The 19,221-nt window shown below is 40.6% G+C and overlaps 1 protein-coding gene across 2 annotated transcripts in view; it reads left to right on the top strand.

The window, feature by feature from the left end:
• gnav1 (guanine nucleotide binding protein (G protein) alpha v1) overlaps positions 1-19,221 on the top strand; it is a 36,778-nt gene that overhangs the window by 9,171 nt on the left and 8,386 nt on the right. For both annotated transcript variants that reach the window (XM_034239188.1, XM_034239187.1), the window contains exons 4-5: positions 6,238-6,398; positions 12,465-12,593. In XM_034239188.1, coding sequence (XP_034095079.1) covers positions 6,238-6,398; positions 12,465-12,593 — 290 coding nt within the window. The remainder of the gene's footprint in view (positions 1-6,237; positions 6,399-12,464; positions 12,594-19,221) is intronic.

The following is a 19,221-nucleotide window of genomic DNA, read 5'->3' as shown; positions in this document are numbered from 1 at the left end:
ACTCTAGCCTCATCCCAATACCCCTCCTCGACTCCTCCTTTCCCTCACTCGGGTCCCTTCCTTGCATCTTAGCTCCGCCTCCGTAAGATGCGAGCGAGAGACACCAGGGTTGCTTTCCGATAATCCAAAAATCAGCTCCTAAATTCTAACCCTATCTCCTATTCCTTGACCTCTGAGTGAAACGTCACGGGGTTAAGGGATAGTGGATAGGAGAATTCAAAGGACTTAGGAGAAGAGACTGCGGTACTTTAGAGAATCCGAATGCACTTTCACTATCCGACGTGTTTATGATGCGCCAGCGGACGTCATGAATGTGCGTCTGCTGCTGTGGGGAAACTATGGAAACTACAGTTGTCTATACAGCGGACTACAACATGGATGTTTAATAAGAACGAGGGACTACTGTAAACTCATCTAGAGACTCTGCACCGTGCTCTGATGCTGTTGTTTTATGCTTTATGAACGTGGACAACAGAGAAACATATTCTTCATGACCAAAGTTGGAATTGAAATAAAAAAGGAAAGTGAAACTTATGCTCGTCACCCTCTCCCTCCGGTCCACATTAATACAAATGATCCCAATACGTATGATTGTATGAACTATGAAAATATCTTAAAATCAATACAAATGTATTTATTATAAACGTTAGTCCTTAACATCTATCAGTGTGTACATCACCATTCAAACATCTTTTAAAAGTTGAACAACCCCACACAGCTCAGTAAAGACTGTGAAATGTTGACTTTATTTGATCATTTCAGTAAAAACTAACGTTCATATTTCTCTTTTTGATTATAATACTGATGAACGTTCAGAAAAAAGCACTTTGGCAACTTGCCACATACGTTTTAAAATGCTTAATAAGCACCGTAACTTTCGTGATATAATTTCTCCCATTATCGTTTGTGTCCGTGAACGGCCGACTGTTGAGTGACGGCAAATGCTGCGGCTGCAATGCATTGTGGGGCAGCATTTTCTCCTCTCCTTTCGGTTAGGGAGGTCCAGTGGTTCCTAAGCTAAAGGAGGTTATAAAGGAAGTTTGATACCTCCTTTCCTTTCATTTGGAGAATTGGAATGGCACTTATCATGACTGCCAGTGACGTACTTCTGGGTCATTTCACTTGGTTAGGAAGGATCCTAAGTTAAATGGACTATTGGAATGGGCCCGAGGAGTCCTCAGGTATTAATTCACTCAAACGTCACTCTTAGACGACGTCTGTTAATGATGACATGTGCACAGCTGTCTCCCCTCTCATCGGGCTTAACTGAATAACCCCTTAGAACCGGCCCATTTCTGGTTAAATATTTAAATGAATGAATCTTTCTCTTCAATTCAATGTATGATGGTTGGTCCTGCTTTTGTGTTCCGTTTTGGTGTAAAAGGTAGCCTACATTTAAATACAAATATAATTATAGTAATGTGAAAGCCTTTTAGAAATGAATTGCACATAATAATTCAGACGGAGCTGTGAGCACTTATACATTTATGTGACGCTTTTCCACTCATCTTCCGGTTTTCCTCTGTTGAAATCGACCAGCTGTGAAGGTGGGGGCGGGGCTTTTATACGCGAGTAGTAGGGGTGTAACGGTTCACAGAAGTCACAGTTCGGTTCATACCTCGGTTTGATGGTCACGGTTCGGTACGGGTTCGGTACAACAAGAAAAAGCAAAAAAAACTCCCAAATGCATAATTCCAGGTTTGTTGTTATTTATGTTTGAACAGTAGTGCAAGTTTCAGTATAAAAATAAGGAACTCTGACATTTTGAATAATTAACTGTATTAAACAGTTAAAAACAAACCACAAACAGTACCACACACACTCAGATGGCCATATTATCTATAATGGCTGATGTCAAACTAAAAGGTTTCATCAAGCTGTAAAACTAAAAAGAATGTCTTGAAAATATGACATCATAAATAATAAGAAAGTGTTTCAAGAGCGCATAGCCATTGAAAAACATATGCCAAAAGCTTCCGTTATTTATTTTGGTCTCTCGGCTTTCATGTCTATTGGCTTCTTAAAAACAGCAGGGATCAGCTGTTGAACTGCTGTTGTCTTTTGCCGGCTCCGGTGATTGGCAAATCTGGCTGATGCCTTCTGATATGATTTAGCACAGGGATGGGCAACTTTGATGGTGGTGGGGGCCACATCATTGATGTACTGGCCACCAGGGGGCCGCAGATTCACTTGGAACACACACACACAACAATTCCATGTGTTGTATGTAATTATTAACAAATATACTAAGTCTGACATCTTCATTGACATTTTACAATCAAAGGGAACATCCCCAAAAAATGGGAACATCCTCTAATAAGCTCACTAAACAAATATCAGTTCACAGAAATGTTATTTCATTTTTACAAGTGGCATGTTTGTATTGAACAGGTTATTAAACAGTGGAATAAAGCTATTTTAAACTATTGGAAAGCACGGAAAATGTGTGTGTATTGAGATTAACCATTAGATGACATAATCATGAACACTAAGACACTAACCCAGACATTAGTTGTCTAACTTGAACCTAAAACACTTGTAGCCAGTCTCTGCATTCCCCTTATTCCACAATAAGGGGAATGTCAACACAGGCACCTGTCAGCCCGCACTCTGCTGTTCCTCAGCACCACTCCCCCTCCCTCCCGCTGAAATTATGAATGAAAAGCGTAGTAATCATAGATAACACGGCAGGGTCTGTGACAGTTTGTTTTCATCTGATTTCAAATAAACAAAGTCTTGGTTTTAAGAATATTAAACTTGTTTCGCCAAATTCAGATGATAAATACAACCTTTTAGCTTGTAAAGGCATAATTACAAGAGGCAACTTAACGTCACAGCAGGCATAACAACAGCCGGTGTTTCTTGTGAGGGTTTCCCCGGGAAACAAACACAATACACACAAATGCGTCACAGATTATTTTTGCGGTATTTGAAATCATGTACGCAGCTCGCGACGTAACTAGGAGTCTAGTGGACGGTATCAGTAGTACTAAAAGTTAAAAATATATATATATTTTTTTTAAATAAAAAAAATTGTTTTATTAATTACGTTGTTTATAAATTAATCTGAGGGCCGCAAAAAGAGGAGGTGGGGGCCGCATGAATGAAAAGCCGATCATTAGCATACCGCACCGCTGTCTAACAACGCCGACACACCGGCCTCGTCCGATCCACCACTCGCACACTTCATCGTTATTGTAGTCCACAGGGAACCCGAAATGTTCCCACACAGCTGATTTAAAAGAAGCAGGTGGGTTCTAGCTCCTGTGTGTTATCTGAAATCGCCATACTAACTTTTCTTCTTCTTGTATTTTGTTCGTTTTGTTGTTGTGTTTCTTCTTGTTCTTCATTTGTTGTTTAAGGGCGGCTGGCAAACAGCTTTTAGGCGCAATACCGCCGCCTGGATTATATATAATCAGGGTTCATACACTTTTTCACCAATGATTTTCAATGACTTTTCCATGACTTCTCAATGACCTTCACCTAATTTTCCATGACCAAAAACAAATTACCACTGAAAATGGTTTATTTGAACATGGAACAGGAAAATAAGGTCTGCATATGAAACATGTAGTGCCTATGTAAAACAAATCAAATAGTAGGCTTACTAGCTTCTACATGCTAAAGCAACTGTAGTCAGGGATGCAAACTCATCAGGTATGAAAAAGGTGACAAGGATCCGAGCCCCCCCGACCCCACGGAATATCGGCTTTAAAATGAGGAATAACAGGATGTTAGCAGTCAGAACAACTAAAGCAGCAGTTAATAACAGAAATGCCAAAGAGTCACATCTAATAGAAATATATAAACGCATTTATTTTTAATTGTGTAGCAGTCAGTTTATAATTTTGGCAGCACTGTTGAGCATTTTTTGAAAATGTATTTTCATGCCTCTGTGTAAGGCTTAGTCTTTCTATCTGTATAGCCAGTGGTGTAAAGTAACTAAGTTCATAAACTCAACAAGTACTATACGTGGGTAAAATGTTTAGATACTTGTACTATATTTAAGTATTTCAATCTTTTGCTACTTTGTTTTTCTTCTCCTCTACAGTTCAGAGGTACATCCACAAGCTACCCTGCAGTATACAAAGTCATTCAAACTAGCTGCACCTTTACCAGCTTTGAGAACACTTTCATGATCAATCATTATAAAACATATCATATATATTATTCTGAAATGGACCAATCTGCACAACGACTACTTTTACTGTCGCTACTTTCACTATATTTTGATGAGAATACTTTTCTACTTTTACTTGAGGAACATTTTGAATGCAGGACTTTTACTGTAACAGAGTATTCCTACACTCTACTTTTACTCAAGTACAAGATCTGAGTACTTCTACTTTTACTCAGGTACAAGATCTGAGTACTTCTACTTTTACTCAAGTACAAGATCTGAATACTTCTACTTTTACTCAAGTACAAGATCTGAGTACTATACTTTTATTAAGTACAAGATCTGAGTACTTCTACTTCTACTCAAGTACAAGATCTGAGTACTATACTTTTACTCAAGTACAAGATCTGAGTACTTCTACTTGTATTAAGTACAAGATCTGAGTACTTCTACTAAAGTACAATATCTGAGTACTATACTTTTATTAAGTACAAGATCTGAGTACTTCTACTTTTACTCAAGTACAAGATCTGAATACTTCTACTTTTACTCAGGTACAAGATCTGAGTACTTCTACTTTTACTCAAGTACAAGATCTGAATACTTCTACTTTTACTCAAGTACAAGATCTGAGTACTATACTTTTATTAAGTACAAGATCTGAGTACTTCTACTTCTACTCAAGTACAAGATCTGAGTACTATACTTTTACTCAAGTACAAGATCTGAGTACTTCTACTTGTATTAAGTACAAGATCTGAGTACTTCTACTAAAGTACAATATCTGAGTACTATACTTTTATTAAGTACAAGATCTGAGTACTTCTACTAAAGTACAATATCTGAGTACTATACTTTTATTAAGTACAAGATCTGAGTACTTCTACTTTTACTCATGTACAAGATCTGAGTACTTCTACTTTTACTCAAGTACAAGATCTGAGTACTTCTACTAAAGTACAAGATCTGAGTACTTCTACTTTTACTCTAGTAAATATCTATAGGCTACCTAGAAAACGAAGGCTAAAGCTAACGTTAGCAGATAGTGACAATGTATGCTAGCTAGCTAGCTCAACGATTCCTTAAATAATATTACGACAGAAAAACGTTCCAGTTCACATCACGCTCTGCCGCTCTGCTCTGAACACCTGAACGGCCCGTTCTAACAGCTGTTCACCAGCGGCTCAGTCTGTGCCACAGTGACTCCGCACAGTTAACGAACACACCGTAGATAATGTAGCTGACCCTCATCCCGGAGCAGCAGAGTTCAGCCGGCCCGACAGGCAGGAAGACTCGAGCACACAGCTCGCGCTTCATATATTAAAAAATAACACCATGCGCGTCATGATGGCACATAACAGCTCGCGACCGCAGATTATTTCGGCGATTAGATCAAATGTAAATTATATTTGACGCAACTTTAGTTACATTTCCATGACTTTTCCAAAACTTTGGGAAAAATATTGTTTTCCATAACTTTTCCAGGGCCTGGAATTTGCATTTTGAATTTCCATGACTTTTCCAGGTTTTCAATGACCGTACGAACCCTGTATAATGTAGTGGATACTGCCCTGAATGACAGACTTTTTTCCCACTCGTCAAAAAAAAGGTGTATTCGTCGTGTGACTGCATGTGCCGAACCGTGACGTCCGAACCGTGACGGTACGGGACGAATACGGATACCGTTACACCCCTAGCGAGTAGTGAAAACACTTCCGCAGTCTGCTCGCGTGTATCCTCCCTTTCGTCTCCTCCCGCACCCCTCCTCCCTCACCCCTCCTCGACTCCTCCGTGTGCATTTCAGCTATTGGGACGTCCTTCAAAATGGCGTGTCTTGATCGATTTCCGAGTCAAGTCCCGGAGAAGGGAAAGAGAGGAGTCGAGGAGGGGTATTGGGATGAGGCTACAGTGTTTCCTCTATTAAATGTCACCAGGGCGTGTGTGTGTTTGTGCTTTAACATGTATTTGTGTGCTTATCCTTTTATTTGTGCATCTGTACTTATTACCAAGTCTAGAGAACAAGCTTCTTAAACTTTTCTGTCCTCTTTCACGTCCTTTTTTTCATCCCGCCTCGCTCCTCCCTGTGGATCCATCCATATCTCCTTCTCTCCTCGCAGGTCCACGCCCACTCTGTCCTGTCGTGTGGGCGGTGTTTTGACGAAGAACAGGTGCTGTTTCCTTTCCTTGACCACGCCCTGTCCTGTCTGCTGGCCGACCAGGGGGTGAGGGCGGCGGCGGCCCGGGGATATGAGTACGAGCTCAATGACTCTGCGCTGTAGTGAGTACTCTGCTCACACTCACGCTGTGCCAAGGACATGCAGGGGTCCAATTAGCAGAACTTAGCAGCCGATGTTCAGCCGTGTGCTCGCTGTCACTGGGAATCAGAGCTCTGGAGAGTGGAAAGGAAAGAGGGAGGGAGAAAAAAACCCAAGTAGAGTGTAATTACTTGTACCTCCACAGGTCCAAAACAAAACAAGTCCAAAACAAGAGATTTTGTTTTAGTAACATTATCTCTTTTCCACTACACTATCTTGAATATTTTAGTTTTTACATCACTACATTTATCTAACAGCTTTAACATTGTAAAGGTGTCACTTTGGACTCTGGGTAATAATGACAGCATGTCCTATTATTTTGAGAGTTTGAACAAACCAGACCTTCATCTATTAATGTAGAAAATAATCAGCACATTAAACCATTATGAAAGTAATCATTAGTTAGTTCATTGTTCAAAATGAGCTCCAACTACAACAGTTAAGTCAACTCTTGCATCGGTAATAACAATAAAACAAATGATATAATATAACTTGTGTCTACTTTAAATACTTTAACACTTTCCTAATTATACTAGCATACTTTTACTAAAGTAACATTAACATGTTTAAATGCAGGGCTTTTGTAAGAGAGTATTTCGTATAGTGTAGCATGGTCTACTTGACTTATTTAACCGAAGTGATCGTAACGTTACTTTGCAAACCGTCAAACCCACACACACACACACACACAAAAGGACACAGTAACGTTGTTCTGATTCACTTCAATTAATGATAACTACGGAGCTTGCTAACAGCAAGGCACAAGGCTACTTCAGTCATTTAGCTAGCTAATGTAAGATACAAATGCTGTCGAGCCCTCACTGCTTGTAAAATAAAGAGCACAAACTGACTACTTACCCGAGCCCAGCTGTTCTCCGTCATTTTTCTCCGGGTTGTTGTGATCACATGACTGACAAAGCCATGCTCTGATAGGCCAGAAGTCGGTTTGATTGCATTAGGGTTCGATTGCTTATCCTGTCTGAGTAGCCCGGATGATACTGCATCGCAATTTTGGACATCGAATTTTATACACCGAATTTTTTGACGTCTATTTTTTTCGCTTGAATTTTTGGGATCTGAATTTGAACATTCGAATTTTTTTCACTTGAATTTTTACATTTCTATTTCACATAGGTAAATTCGGAGCAAAAACATTCAGATACATGATTTTCAAAGTAATTATTTTCAATGCTATAAATTCGGTGTCTAATAAAATTCAAATACTTCTGGCCGTTTCTCAATCGCGAGGAAAATGGCTTCCAAGCCAATATTTCAAGGATACTACGTCATCGAGTGCCGCCGAAGGACTGTTCCAATCTCCAGCATACTTGGAATTCCACCGAGGCCGCGTCCTTGGTTTGGGGGTAATTTCGAGGCTGCACATGGGTAGACTTTGCGTCCTTCAAATCCCCACAATGCTTTGCGCACGGACCAATTTCCCCGAATCTGTGGCGGAAAATGTAAGGCGGGGCCTCTCATATGACGCACACCTGCACACTTGCTAGCCTGTTCCACTCTTCGTTTTCCAAATGCCAGGAAGGATTCTTGCCTAGCTTACTTACCTAACTAGTGCTTCAACCCATTGTACGTGATAGGCTAAGGGGCGGGACATCTCTAAGCAGTTGACCAATCACAACAGAGCCGGCCAACTAACCAATCAGAGCAGACTGGGCTCTGGTTTCAGACTGCCAAGTTCTTCAGGGTTTTAGCAAGTGATTTAGCCATGGATTTAGCCCGAACTTGAGAGGCTGGAGGGCAACAGAGGACGCTTGGACAACTCGGATTTTGTTCTTTTTTTGTCTTTATTTTTAAAAAACAACTCCATGAATTTTCATCAGGTTGAAAACCTTCAAAACACAAAGGACAAACAAATGTGAGCCCACATGCAAACACAAATTACAAACATTTTGCATGCCTCATTGCATTTTTCTCAATAATAATAACACCAACTCAGTCACATCGTCACATTCCTGCCTTTTCAGGGTATTTTAATTAAAAGGATAAATTGTGAGTTATTTTACACCAACATCATTAACTTAAATGAATTAATAAGAGTGTTTTTCTCTACTTGGAAACAAGCACCAGAGAAAACCTCAACTGAACACCTGCGCTGTCTAAAATACACATCAATCAAACGGAGCGCAGGCAGACCACGCTGCGTAAAAAGCCGTTGATTGCGCAACAGCACTCTCACAAAGTAAGGCAAAAAGATCAAGTACATAAAACACAATAAAACACCGGAGAAACATACCAATGGCGTCTCTGGATCCTCACACACACTGGCCGTTTCTCAATCGCGAGGATGCTTGCTTGGTAGCACATGTCTTCCGAGTCACTTCCTTCAGAAACTAGGCAAGAATCCTTCCTGCATTCGGAAAACAAAGAGTGGAACAGGCTAGCAAGTGTGCAGGTGTGCGTCATATGAGAGGCCCCCGCCTTACATTTTCCGCCACAGATTTGGGGAAATTGGTCCGTGTGCAAAGCATTGTGTGGGATTTGAAGGACGCGAAGTCTACCCATGTGCAGCCCTCGAAATTACCTCCAAACCAAGGACGCGGCCTCGGTGGAATTCCAAGAATGCTGGAGATTGGAACAGTCCTTCGGCGGCACTCGATGACGTAGTCTCCTTGAAATATTGGCTTGGAAGCCAGTTTCCTCGCGATTGAGAAACGGCCACTGTCGCCAACTTCTCCCTCCGTGGCCGTTTCTCAATCGCGAGGATGCTGGCTTGGTAGTCGCGTACTTCCAAGTCACTTCCTTCAGAAACGAAGCAAGTATACTTCCAAGCCACGGCTTCGGAAAACGAAGAAGAATGGAACAGACTAACAAGTGTGCCACTCTCTCTAACGGTTTCAACATCAACTCTACCGAAAATAAATACCTCACGATGTCTATCTAATTATGAACTTGCTTTACTTTCACGGAACACATTTATGGTGATAACAAATGTAACAAAGTAACATATTTACCAACACATGTTCTACGCAACTATATACTTACATTTAAATGTGTGCTGCGTCGGTTCAGCCATTCTCCGCAAGGGTTTTTGAAATTGGTCCGTGCGCAAAGCATTGTGGGGATTTTAAGGACGCGAAGTCTACCCATGTGCAGCCTCGAAATTTCCCCCAAACAAAGGACGCGGCCTCTGTGGAATTCCAAGTATGCTGGAGATTGGAACAGTCCTTCGGCGACACTCGATGACGTAGTTTTCATCAGATATTATTTTTTTCCTTTTTATACTGACTTTCGTCTCGACACAGACAGAGGGTGAAAAGAGGGGCTGCAGCACAGGCAGTATGAGAAAAATAAAGAGCTTTTTGAACATTAAAGCATGGAGAAGTGTCACAGTAGAGGAACACAATACAAATATGAACCTAACAATCAGCATAATACAGCCCCTTTAACTCTGCACATTTAAGAAAAGAAGTAAAGAAGTGAGGATGAAGATGAAAATAAGAAACAAGTGTACATCGGGGGGGGTGGCGTGTGTGATTCAGAAGTAAGGCAGAGCTGGGACCCACCAGGAGGCCGTCTGTTCTCATCCTCTACCCCAGCGAGAGGCCTCCGCTCTGGGGTTATCTACACCGACAGGCTCCCCTGTTCACACTGAGAACCACCATACATCATCATCATCATCCTCGTCTCTCCTCAGACACACACACACACACACACACACACACACACACACACACACACACACACACACACACAACACACACGGTTGTGAGGACTCTTATCAAGTATAGATGCTGATGATTATATGTGTGTTTGGAAGATAAAGTAACATTATTTACTTTCTTTACTCATTAGGGTTGTGATTAGGGCTGCACAATACATTGTTTGTTGTCTTTGCATTGTTGATTTAAAAAAAAAAAAACTGGTTTTGCACTCAGTATTTTTTTGGTCACTATAAGTGTCTAGTCAAAATACTGTCTAGTCAAAATGTACCCAAACAATAAATTACCTCTGTCTCTTAAACTCAGAAAGGTCCTCGCAAATACACAATTCCAAAACAGAAACTTGCTCTTCGTACAGCAGTGTGTTTTTTAAACAGCAGGATGTGAGTAGCTTCCCAAGAAACTGATTCAGGGTGACTAGTCGAGAATGTAAGTGTGTGTGTGTGTGTGTGTGTGTGTGTGTGTGTGTGTGTGTGTGTGTGTGTGTGTGTGTGTGTGTGTGTGGTGTGTGTGTGTGTGTGTGTGTGTGTGTGTGTGTGTGTGTGTGTGTGTGTGTGTGTGTGTGGTGTGTGTGTGTGTGTGTGTGTGTGTGGTGTGTGTGTGTGTGTGTGTGTGTGTGTGTGTGTGTGTGTGTGTGTGTGTGTGTGCTGTGTGTGTGTGTGTGTGTGTGTGTGTGTGTGTGTGTGTGTTGTGTGTGTGTGTGTGGTGTGTGTGTGTGTGTGTGTGTGTGTGTGTGTGTGTGTGTGTGTGGTGTGTGTGTGTGTGTGTGTGTGTGTGTGGGGTTTCACCGACTAGTCGACTACCTTTACCACTTGTCGGCGCTGTAGGCCCTAGTCGACTAGTCGTGAATTAAATGCAGGTAAACGAGGTGCTGCAAAATGCTTCAAAACACGTCCGACATTCTTATGTATGGCAGTACTTCAACAAAGATGTAACCAACTCCACAGTGAAGTGTCAGTTGTGTACAGCTGTACTGAAGTACAACAAAAATACATCTGCTATGCGCAACCATCTGAAGATGAGACTCCCGCTGCCGACAGCTAGCACTAGCAGTAATGCTAGCACCAGTGAGCAACGGACCGGCGTCAGCACAGGACAGAGGCAGACGAGCAGCAAGAAAAAACGGGTCTACAGCATGGTCTACAGTGATGCGGATGATGAGCTAGGGTTTACTGCCAGCGGACACCGCATATCCCCACAATGGATAACCCACTGGAGTGGTGGGCAGAAAACGTACACCGCGTCCCCCGTTTAGCCAAGCTTTCGAGGAGCTATTCCAGCCACAGGCACCCCGAGTGAGAGGGTTTTTTCCCTGGCAGGCAACACTGTCACCCGAAAGCGGTCAAGCCTCCTTCCCTCACATGTCGATGCGTTGGTGTTCCTCAACGCAAACCAAAAATCTGGAAAGGTGGACGTTATCGTGGAGGACAGCGAGTAAAGTGTTGCGCAATGCGCTGTTGCGCACTGGATTTACGTGGCATTTCAGTAAACAGAGTTTTTTGCTGTCGATTTTGGTGAGTCCAGTTACTGTTTGTTATTTACTAAGTCCAGTTACTGTTTGTTATTTACTCAGCCATGTAACACAAATTAAAATGCAGTGTTTAATGTAACTGTATGAGTTCCGATATAAAATACAGTTGTACACCTCTCTTTGTGTGTCTTTATTATTACGTAACGACTAGTCGACTAGTCGACTGCTATTTTGAAAAAACGTGTCGACTAGTAAATATTGGTGTGTGTGTGTGTGTGTGTGTGTGTGTGTGTGTGTGTGTGTGTGTGTGTGTGTGTGTGTGTGTGTGTGTGTGTGTGTGTGTGTGTGTGTGTGTGTGTGTGTGTGTGTGTGTGTGTGTGTGTGTGTGTGTGTGTGTGTGTGTGTGTGTGTGTGTGTGTGTGTGTGTGTGTGTGTGTGTGTGTGTGTGTGTGTGTGTGTGTGTGTGTGTGTGTGTGTGTGTGTGTGTGTGTGTGTGTGTGTGTGTAAAAGCTCACTTCTCACTGAGGGCACACATGATACAGTTGATTACACTAGCTGTCTTAATAGCTAATCTGTGTTTGAAAGCTTAGCCTCAGTGTGTTTATTATGGTAAACCACAGTGAATATTCATCATGATGAGCCGCTGCACCCCCTGGGGCTCCAGCCTTATCACTGCATGCTCCACCCGCCACATGGCAGCTGATGGCCACACACACAAACAAACACACACACAAAAGAGCAAGTCTACACATCTGCATTCTTGATGTTATTCTCTTTTGATCTCAAGTCTTAACTGCAGGTTATTAAATGCTTCTTCCTCTCTCCCCCTTGTTTCTCATCTGTCTCCCTCTCTCTGCCTCCTCCCCTTCTTTGTCTGGTAGTTTCTTTGAGAACCTGACCCGCATCACGTCTCCAGATTACGTGCCCACAGAGACGGACGTTCTGCGAGTACGACTGAGGACCACAGGCGTGATAGAGACCCAGTTCAAAGTCAACCATCTCATTTTCAGGTAGACACCCATCACTCTTTAATAAGAGGTAATAATGTTGAATAAATGTACCTATAACCGCATAATAAGAGCAGCTGCTGTCAGGTCTGCACTTGACTTCTCCAGAAGCGCCTGTCCTACCAACTTACTTCACCTGTTTAGCCGTGACACTCTTATCTGCGTCTACAGCCATGTGATAGGCGTGAGATGAAGATGGCGCTTTCATTCAATACGTCAATATTGCACCTATCATCTGGCTTTACACTCAACTGCAGACTGCACACACACTCATTCAAAACTCTTATCAGTGGAGAAGCAGAGGGCAGGAATCTGAGCCCCTGAGACTGATGTGAGGTGACCATATTCATCTCTGATCAATGAGCCGCTGTCACATAATACCAATTTGTTCTAATCCTCCAAAGACTGAACTCATTTCCTGAAAAATGCCGATGGTCATGACATGGCGATGGATATTAATGAACTGATTTCTCGGCAGCCTGATAGAGCCGACCAGGATCAAAGACAAAGCCCCTATATAAAAACCACTGATGTTGATGAGGCTTATTTTATACCAGTAGATTATTTGTACAGACATATACATAAAAGCACTCAGATTATTTACTGAAGTAAAAATAGCACTACTACCGTGTAAAAATATTCAGTTACAAGTAAAAGTCATGCATTCAAAATTGTTCTAAATCAAAAGTTGAAAAGTATAAGCAATAAAAAGTACTTTAAGTACCATAAGTAAAAGTAGTCATTGTGCAAAATAGCCATTTTGAGCACCAGATATTTTCTAATTATATTATACAAATTAGTTGTGCATTTATGGTTCATCACTTCAATGTTGCACTTGGTAAAGGTGAGGTTTATTGTAATTACTTTATAAAGGACTGGGTAGCTTAACCTATGCATTTAATATAATGTGTGTTGATTTTGTATTAATAACCTTAAATCGGCAAAGTAACTAGTAAATAAATATGTAATGTTGTGGAGTAAAAAGTGCAACATTTTCCAAAAATTGATAGTATAGATAAAGTAGCATAATGTTAAAATACTTAAGTACATTACAAGTACCTCCATTATTACTTCAGTACAGTACTTGAGTAAATGTACTTAATTACATTACACCACTCTGTAATAGTTGTTACATGGGCTCAAATGTTTTTTCTCTACTGCTTCAAATACTTTTACCAAAAATGCACTTTTAATTTAATGAAACCTGTGAAATTAAGTAACTGAAAAAAGGAGATTTGGGGAAATGCTGTAGACAAAAGAATAACCAAAACAAGTTGCTGTTCCGTGTTATATTACATTTTCAGAACATGCAATTGAGGAAGCGATTCAGATATTTGGGCTAATTCCCTTCATTTAAATCCCTACATAAAAATCAGTTTTCCTCGGAGGTGTACTTAGACACATTTCCGCTTTGAGATAAAATGCTATCGTCAGCATGCTCACAATGATCATGTTGACGTGCTGATTTTTGCAATGTTCAGCATCATAATTTAAAGTATTGGCATTTCAACATTTGTTAATTAGCACTAGAACGTCATTAGTTCTGCAGGTATTTGGTGACCATTTTACACTTAACATTAGTGGTCCGTGGTGACGTGGAAATAATGGGTTGGTTTTCAGAGTGTTGGCTCAAAGCTGCAGCATGAAGGATTGTGGGTGATTTTCCAAACACTGGTTTTATTGGAAGACTAATGGTCCATGGAGGGTTAACAAAGACACATTCAGCACTGCTCACATTTCATCATGTGTGAGTCTATCACTCCTTGAAAAGCAGATTACTTTCTTTCTCTTTCTAAGTAATGTCTACCTGAGGAGCACCTCTCCTCTGGAACAATAACAACCTGTCCTTCATCCGCGCTACACATGACATATTATATGGAATTATAAGAACAAATCACATTACCTCAGATTTTCATAAGATTCCTGTTTAGCATATAAACTTTGTAGAGCGAGGCGGTTTGTCAGCAGATGTCTTCAGTCTGGGGCATTTGTGTTGCATCTAAATTCTTATAGTACGTCTCTAGATGCTGCTGCCTTTGTGGGAGTTTTTGCATTTAATGCCATATATTGGATTTCAACCTTGGAAGTATTTTACGTCAAAAAAGTTTAACCAGCATACAAGCACTTTGATGATAACCGTAGCTGTTGTGCTGTGCAGATAAATGTTGCTTCTTCCTCGCAGTCTTGTTGCATGCGTCACTGTTGAGTCACTTGGAGGCTGTTTTGCCTTTTTTTAAATTAATTAGTTTTCTTGTGAAACATAGTGATGGTGACGTCACCACATGGTGAGGTCAGTCCTAATGTGTGAGCTTGCCCCCTCACACACCCTTTTATCTGCTGAATTATTAGCAGATACATAATTAGGTGGAGTTAATCGTCAGACAGCACAATGAGAGTGTGTTTGTGTGTGTAGGTTCATGCCTGTGACTTGGAGAGATCAAGTTCTTGGTGTTATTGATGAGCTTAGCATAAGTCAATGTAATTATGTCAAACCTGGCAACAAAACGGATATTAAAGGGATTTAGAGGAGTAGATAGATAGTCTTTGTTAGAACTAGCAAGTCTACATTTGTACCATTCCGACATAGACAGAACATATTTTTACAAACTAATAAATTAACACAAGACTTTTGAAATATATAATAACATTTTTCATTCATTAAAAGTTTAGAAAGCAACAGACAGCTGAGTAAATCCAAAGATGGAGATTTTTGCTCCGGTTTATTTTCATTTGTAAATATTGAGGCTGCAATTGTTAACACACGTGAAACTGCCCTTAGCTCAATTACTTTCTTTCTCTTGTCTGTTAGTACCGTTATACAAACAGTCTTTTGTTATATTTAAGTTGAGAATACAGACACCACTCTCCAATGTCTTTACAGTAGCATACATTTAAAAAGCCATAGCAGCCAGTTAGCTTAGCTTAACACAAAGACTGGAAGCAGGAAGACAACCAACCTGACTGTATCCAAATGGTGTAAAATATGATCTGCAAATGTTATAAATATACTACCTTTGTATTATAATAATCTTTGTTACCTTTGGAAAGAACCAGGGCTAACTGTTTCCCCTGTTTTTAATTATTTGATTGAGCTAAGCTAACTGTCTGCGCAGAGACCGGAATAAATTATCATAGGCATAAAGACAAGAAACACTAAGGAAGAATGTGTTTACATCTTTGTTTGTTAATAAAGCTTTAGTGGTGATTTCCTTACAGAGCCAAGCTAGCTGCTTTCCCCTGCTTTCACTCTACTGTATGTGCTAAGCTAAGCTAACTGACCAGTGGCTCTACGTCTCTCCTTCCTTCTTTTCTGTATCTCTCCTTCTTGTCATCTCTGTGGTTACATGTGATTGGTGCATGTGTATGTTCAGTATGTACTATATGTATATGTATACGGCATTTCGTGTTATAGTCACGAAATTAATCTATTGATTTGTGTTCACCAACACGATTTCGCCATTTTTTCCGTGTCACACAGAACGATTATAAAAGCAATGTAAATAATAACAAATTAGAAGGAAAAACAGATATAAAAAAATACAGATTTCAATATTCTGACACAGAACGATTTTAGAAGCAATGTATTTCTATTGGTAGTATGTTTCGTGCCTGCACCAAATAATAACAAATTAGAAGGAAAAAAAGATGACGAAAAATACAGATTTCAGTATTCTGAGGCTCTGAGCCCCATTTCCTTTCCTCGCGGACACGACATTCCGTGAGACTGGGTTGATATATATATATATATACAGTTGAGGCCTAAATTATGCAGGAGTTATGGAACATTTTACTAAAATTCTTCCCAATGTTTCCAACATTGATAAAACTTGATATAATCAAACATTCACCAGTGCTATTTAGTAGCTATTGGTACATTTTGGAAAATAAAATATATTTTTAGGCTTGCTTTATATCAAATATAGTGAAAAATCGGTTGGTCAAAAACATATTAGCCCCCAGACCATTAATAGTCAATAGTGTACCCTTTCTGAGCCACAACTGACAACAACCTCTTAGAGTAGTTCTTTACTAGGTTGCCACAGGTCTCTTGAGGGATTTTGGCCCATTCTTCCATTGCAAATTGTTCCAGCTGGTCCAAATTGCGTGGTTTCCGAGCATGGACATTCACTTTGAGCACACGCCAGATTCTCAATAGGATTCAGATCTGGGCTCTGTGCGGGTCACTCCAGCACCTTGGTTTTGGTGCCCTTTAGAAACTGTTGGACCAAGTTTGATGTGGGCTTTGGGTCATTGTCTTGTTGGAAGACCCAGCAACGACCTAAGCGAAGACTAAGAGCAGATTCTTTCATATTATCCCTCAAAATGTCAACATAATTTTAATTTGTCATGATGCCTTGCACCCGAACAAGGCTCCCTGTGCCTGAGGCTGCAAAACAGCCCCACAGCATGATGTGTTCTTAGGGTTGAAGGCCTTTCTCTTTCTTCGCCAAACATGAGCAACATCCATGTGCCCAAACAGTTCCAGTTTAGTCTCATCAGACCAAAGCACAGACTTACAAAACTCATCTTTACCTTTCAAATGTTCACGGGCAAACCTCAGTCTGGCTGATGTGCCACTCTTTGAGTAAAGGGGTTCTTCTGGGACGATGGCCCTGTAGCCCACCACGATGAAGAGCCCTCACCACTGTGTTCCTTGAAACATCAACTCCAGAAGAGGCCAGGTCAGCAACAATCATCTTGGCAGATGTCCGTGGATTCTTGCAGACATCTCTGACTATTTTCCTCTCCAGAATTCTTGAAATCTTGCGCTTTCGACCACGCCCAGGTTTGTTTCTTACAGAATGTGTCTCCTTGTACTTCGTAATGATGCAACGTACAGCAGTTCTAGACACTGTGAAGCGCTTGGAAATAGCAGTATAGCCTTCCCCCTTATCATGAGCCTCCACTATCTTCTTTCTGAGCTCCAGACTGATTTCCTTTGTCTTTGGCATGGTGAGTAGGAGTAGTAGTATAGTCCCTCTCAATAAGGTATCAGAGTGCCTGTTTCTTGGAGTCCTTTTATGCTGATTGAATACTCAGGTGTGGTTTGAAAGCTGATTGATTGATTAGGTGTGTTTTTGAAAGCAAAAATTCACATGGGGGCTAATATTTTTGACCAACCCATTTTTCACTATATTTGATATAAAGCGAGCCTAAAAACGTATTTTATTTCCCAAAAAGTACCAAAAGCTACTAAATAGCACTGGTGAATGTTTGATTATATCAAGTTTTATCAATACTGGAAACATTGGGAAGAATTGTAGGTAAATGTTCCATAACTCGTGGGGGGCTAATAATTTAGGCCTCAACTGTGTATATATATGCAAGTTGTAATGCAATAAATGAGTGGGTCTAAATGATCACCACTTGTCATTCTCTGTGAGGCAGATGACAACTGTGATTTAAAGCACATACTCTCAGGTGTTCAGAATCAGTTTTGAATGTATATATTGTTCTAAAAATGGAATCAACTGCAATTTTTTACACACAAACGGATATTTCACACTCGGCTTCAAATTACCGACACTCTGGGTTATATGATCTCGTTATTTAAACACTTAATCAACAGTACAAGAGATGTCCCCAAGCCATCCTCTTTCTAGCCTCTGTGTGCAGGCTTGCGTGTCTGTGCATGCAAATGAGAAATGTGTGTGTGCGCATAGAAAAGCACACAGTCTCCCAACTTTAAACCCAGACACAGCCTAGTTTGCATACAGACCTCCTGTTTGACTTTTGACCCCCCAGTTTAATAACGATCTGGGTCTTTTCCTGCATCATTAACATCAACTGCTCTGATAATTACAATTACAACACTGCAGATGAGGTTGAACATTATGGGGCAAGAAGGGCCAGTGGGGATGGAAGAGAAAGGATGATGTAAGGGAAAGTGTTTATTTATACAGACTAGATCAAAGTTTGAAATACTTTTGATCTCTAGAGTACAGTTAACTAAATCAGTTGTCATTAAGAGAATAATACTACAGAATGTGCCCCATAAACACAGACTGTAGTCCTCTACCTTCAATCATAATGGGTTACCAAACCAATGTAATGAGTGTAAACACATTTAGTTATTGTAATAATGGTTCCTAAAAAGGTTAGAATAGATGCTGCAATAGCATCATTTCTATCAGGTCTGGATAGTATGTCTTCATTAAAGGAAGAGCAGAGAAAGGAAGTGAAATCATTTCTCAAGTAAGACCTTGTTTTTGCTCTTCCCCCGATTGGATGGTTCTGTATAACAACAACCCTTCCGGTGCGTCAGCTTTGTTCTCGACTTCCATGAAATAGAGTTTGTACAAAACTAAACCTGACTTTGCATGACATGGGATACACTGAATAAGGCTGAGTGAATGTAATGTTACATCACGATTTTGGTATCCATGCATTCTGTACAAAGATCTTATCTGAAATTAGATTTTTATTGTAATATATATTAGTAAGAAAAGTTGAGGATTACAGAGTTGGTTCTCTTTTTGATCAAACCTATTTGTGGGACAGTTTAGTACGTACACTAAGCTCCTGTATCAGACTTACAGATTTACTTAGTATGAATATTAGGACAGTATGCAATTCCGGGTTGTCTCAAGTCCTCAGCCAAATGTGTGACTTTGGCTGAGGAGTACACACC

This window comes from Gymnodraco acuticeps, unplaced genomic scaffold (assembly GCF_902827175.1).
Source record: "Gymnodraco acuticeps unplaced genomic scaffold, fGymAcu1.1, whole genome shotgun sequence".
NCBI lineage: Eukaryota > Metazoa > Chordata > Actinopteri > Perciformes > Bathydraconidae > Gymnodraco > Gymnodraco acuticeps.
Note: the sequence above shows the minus strand (reverse complement) of the source record. Positions and strands in the feature narration are given on the sequence as shown.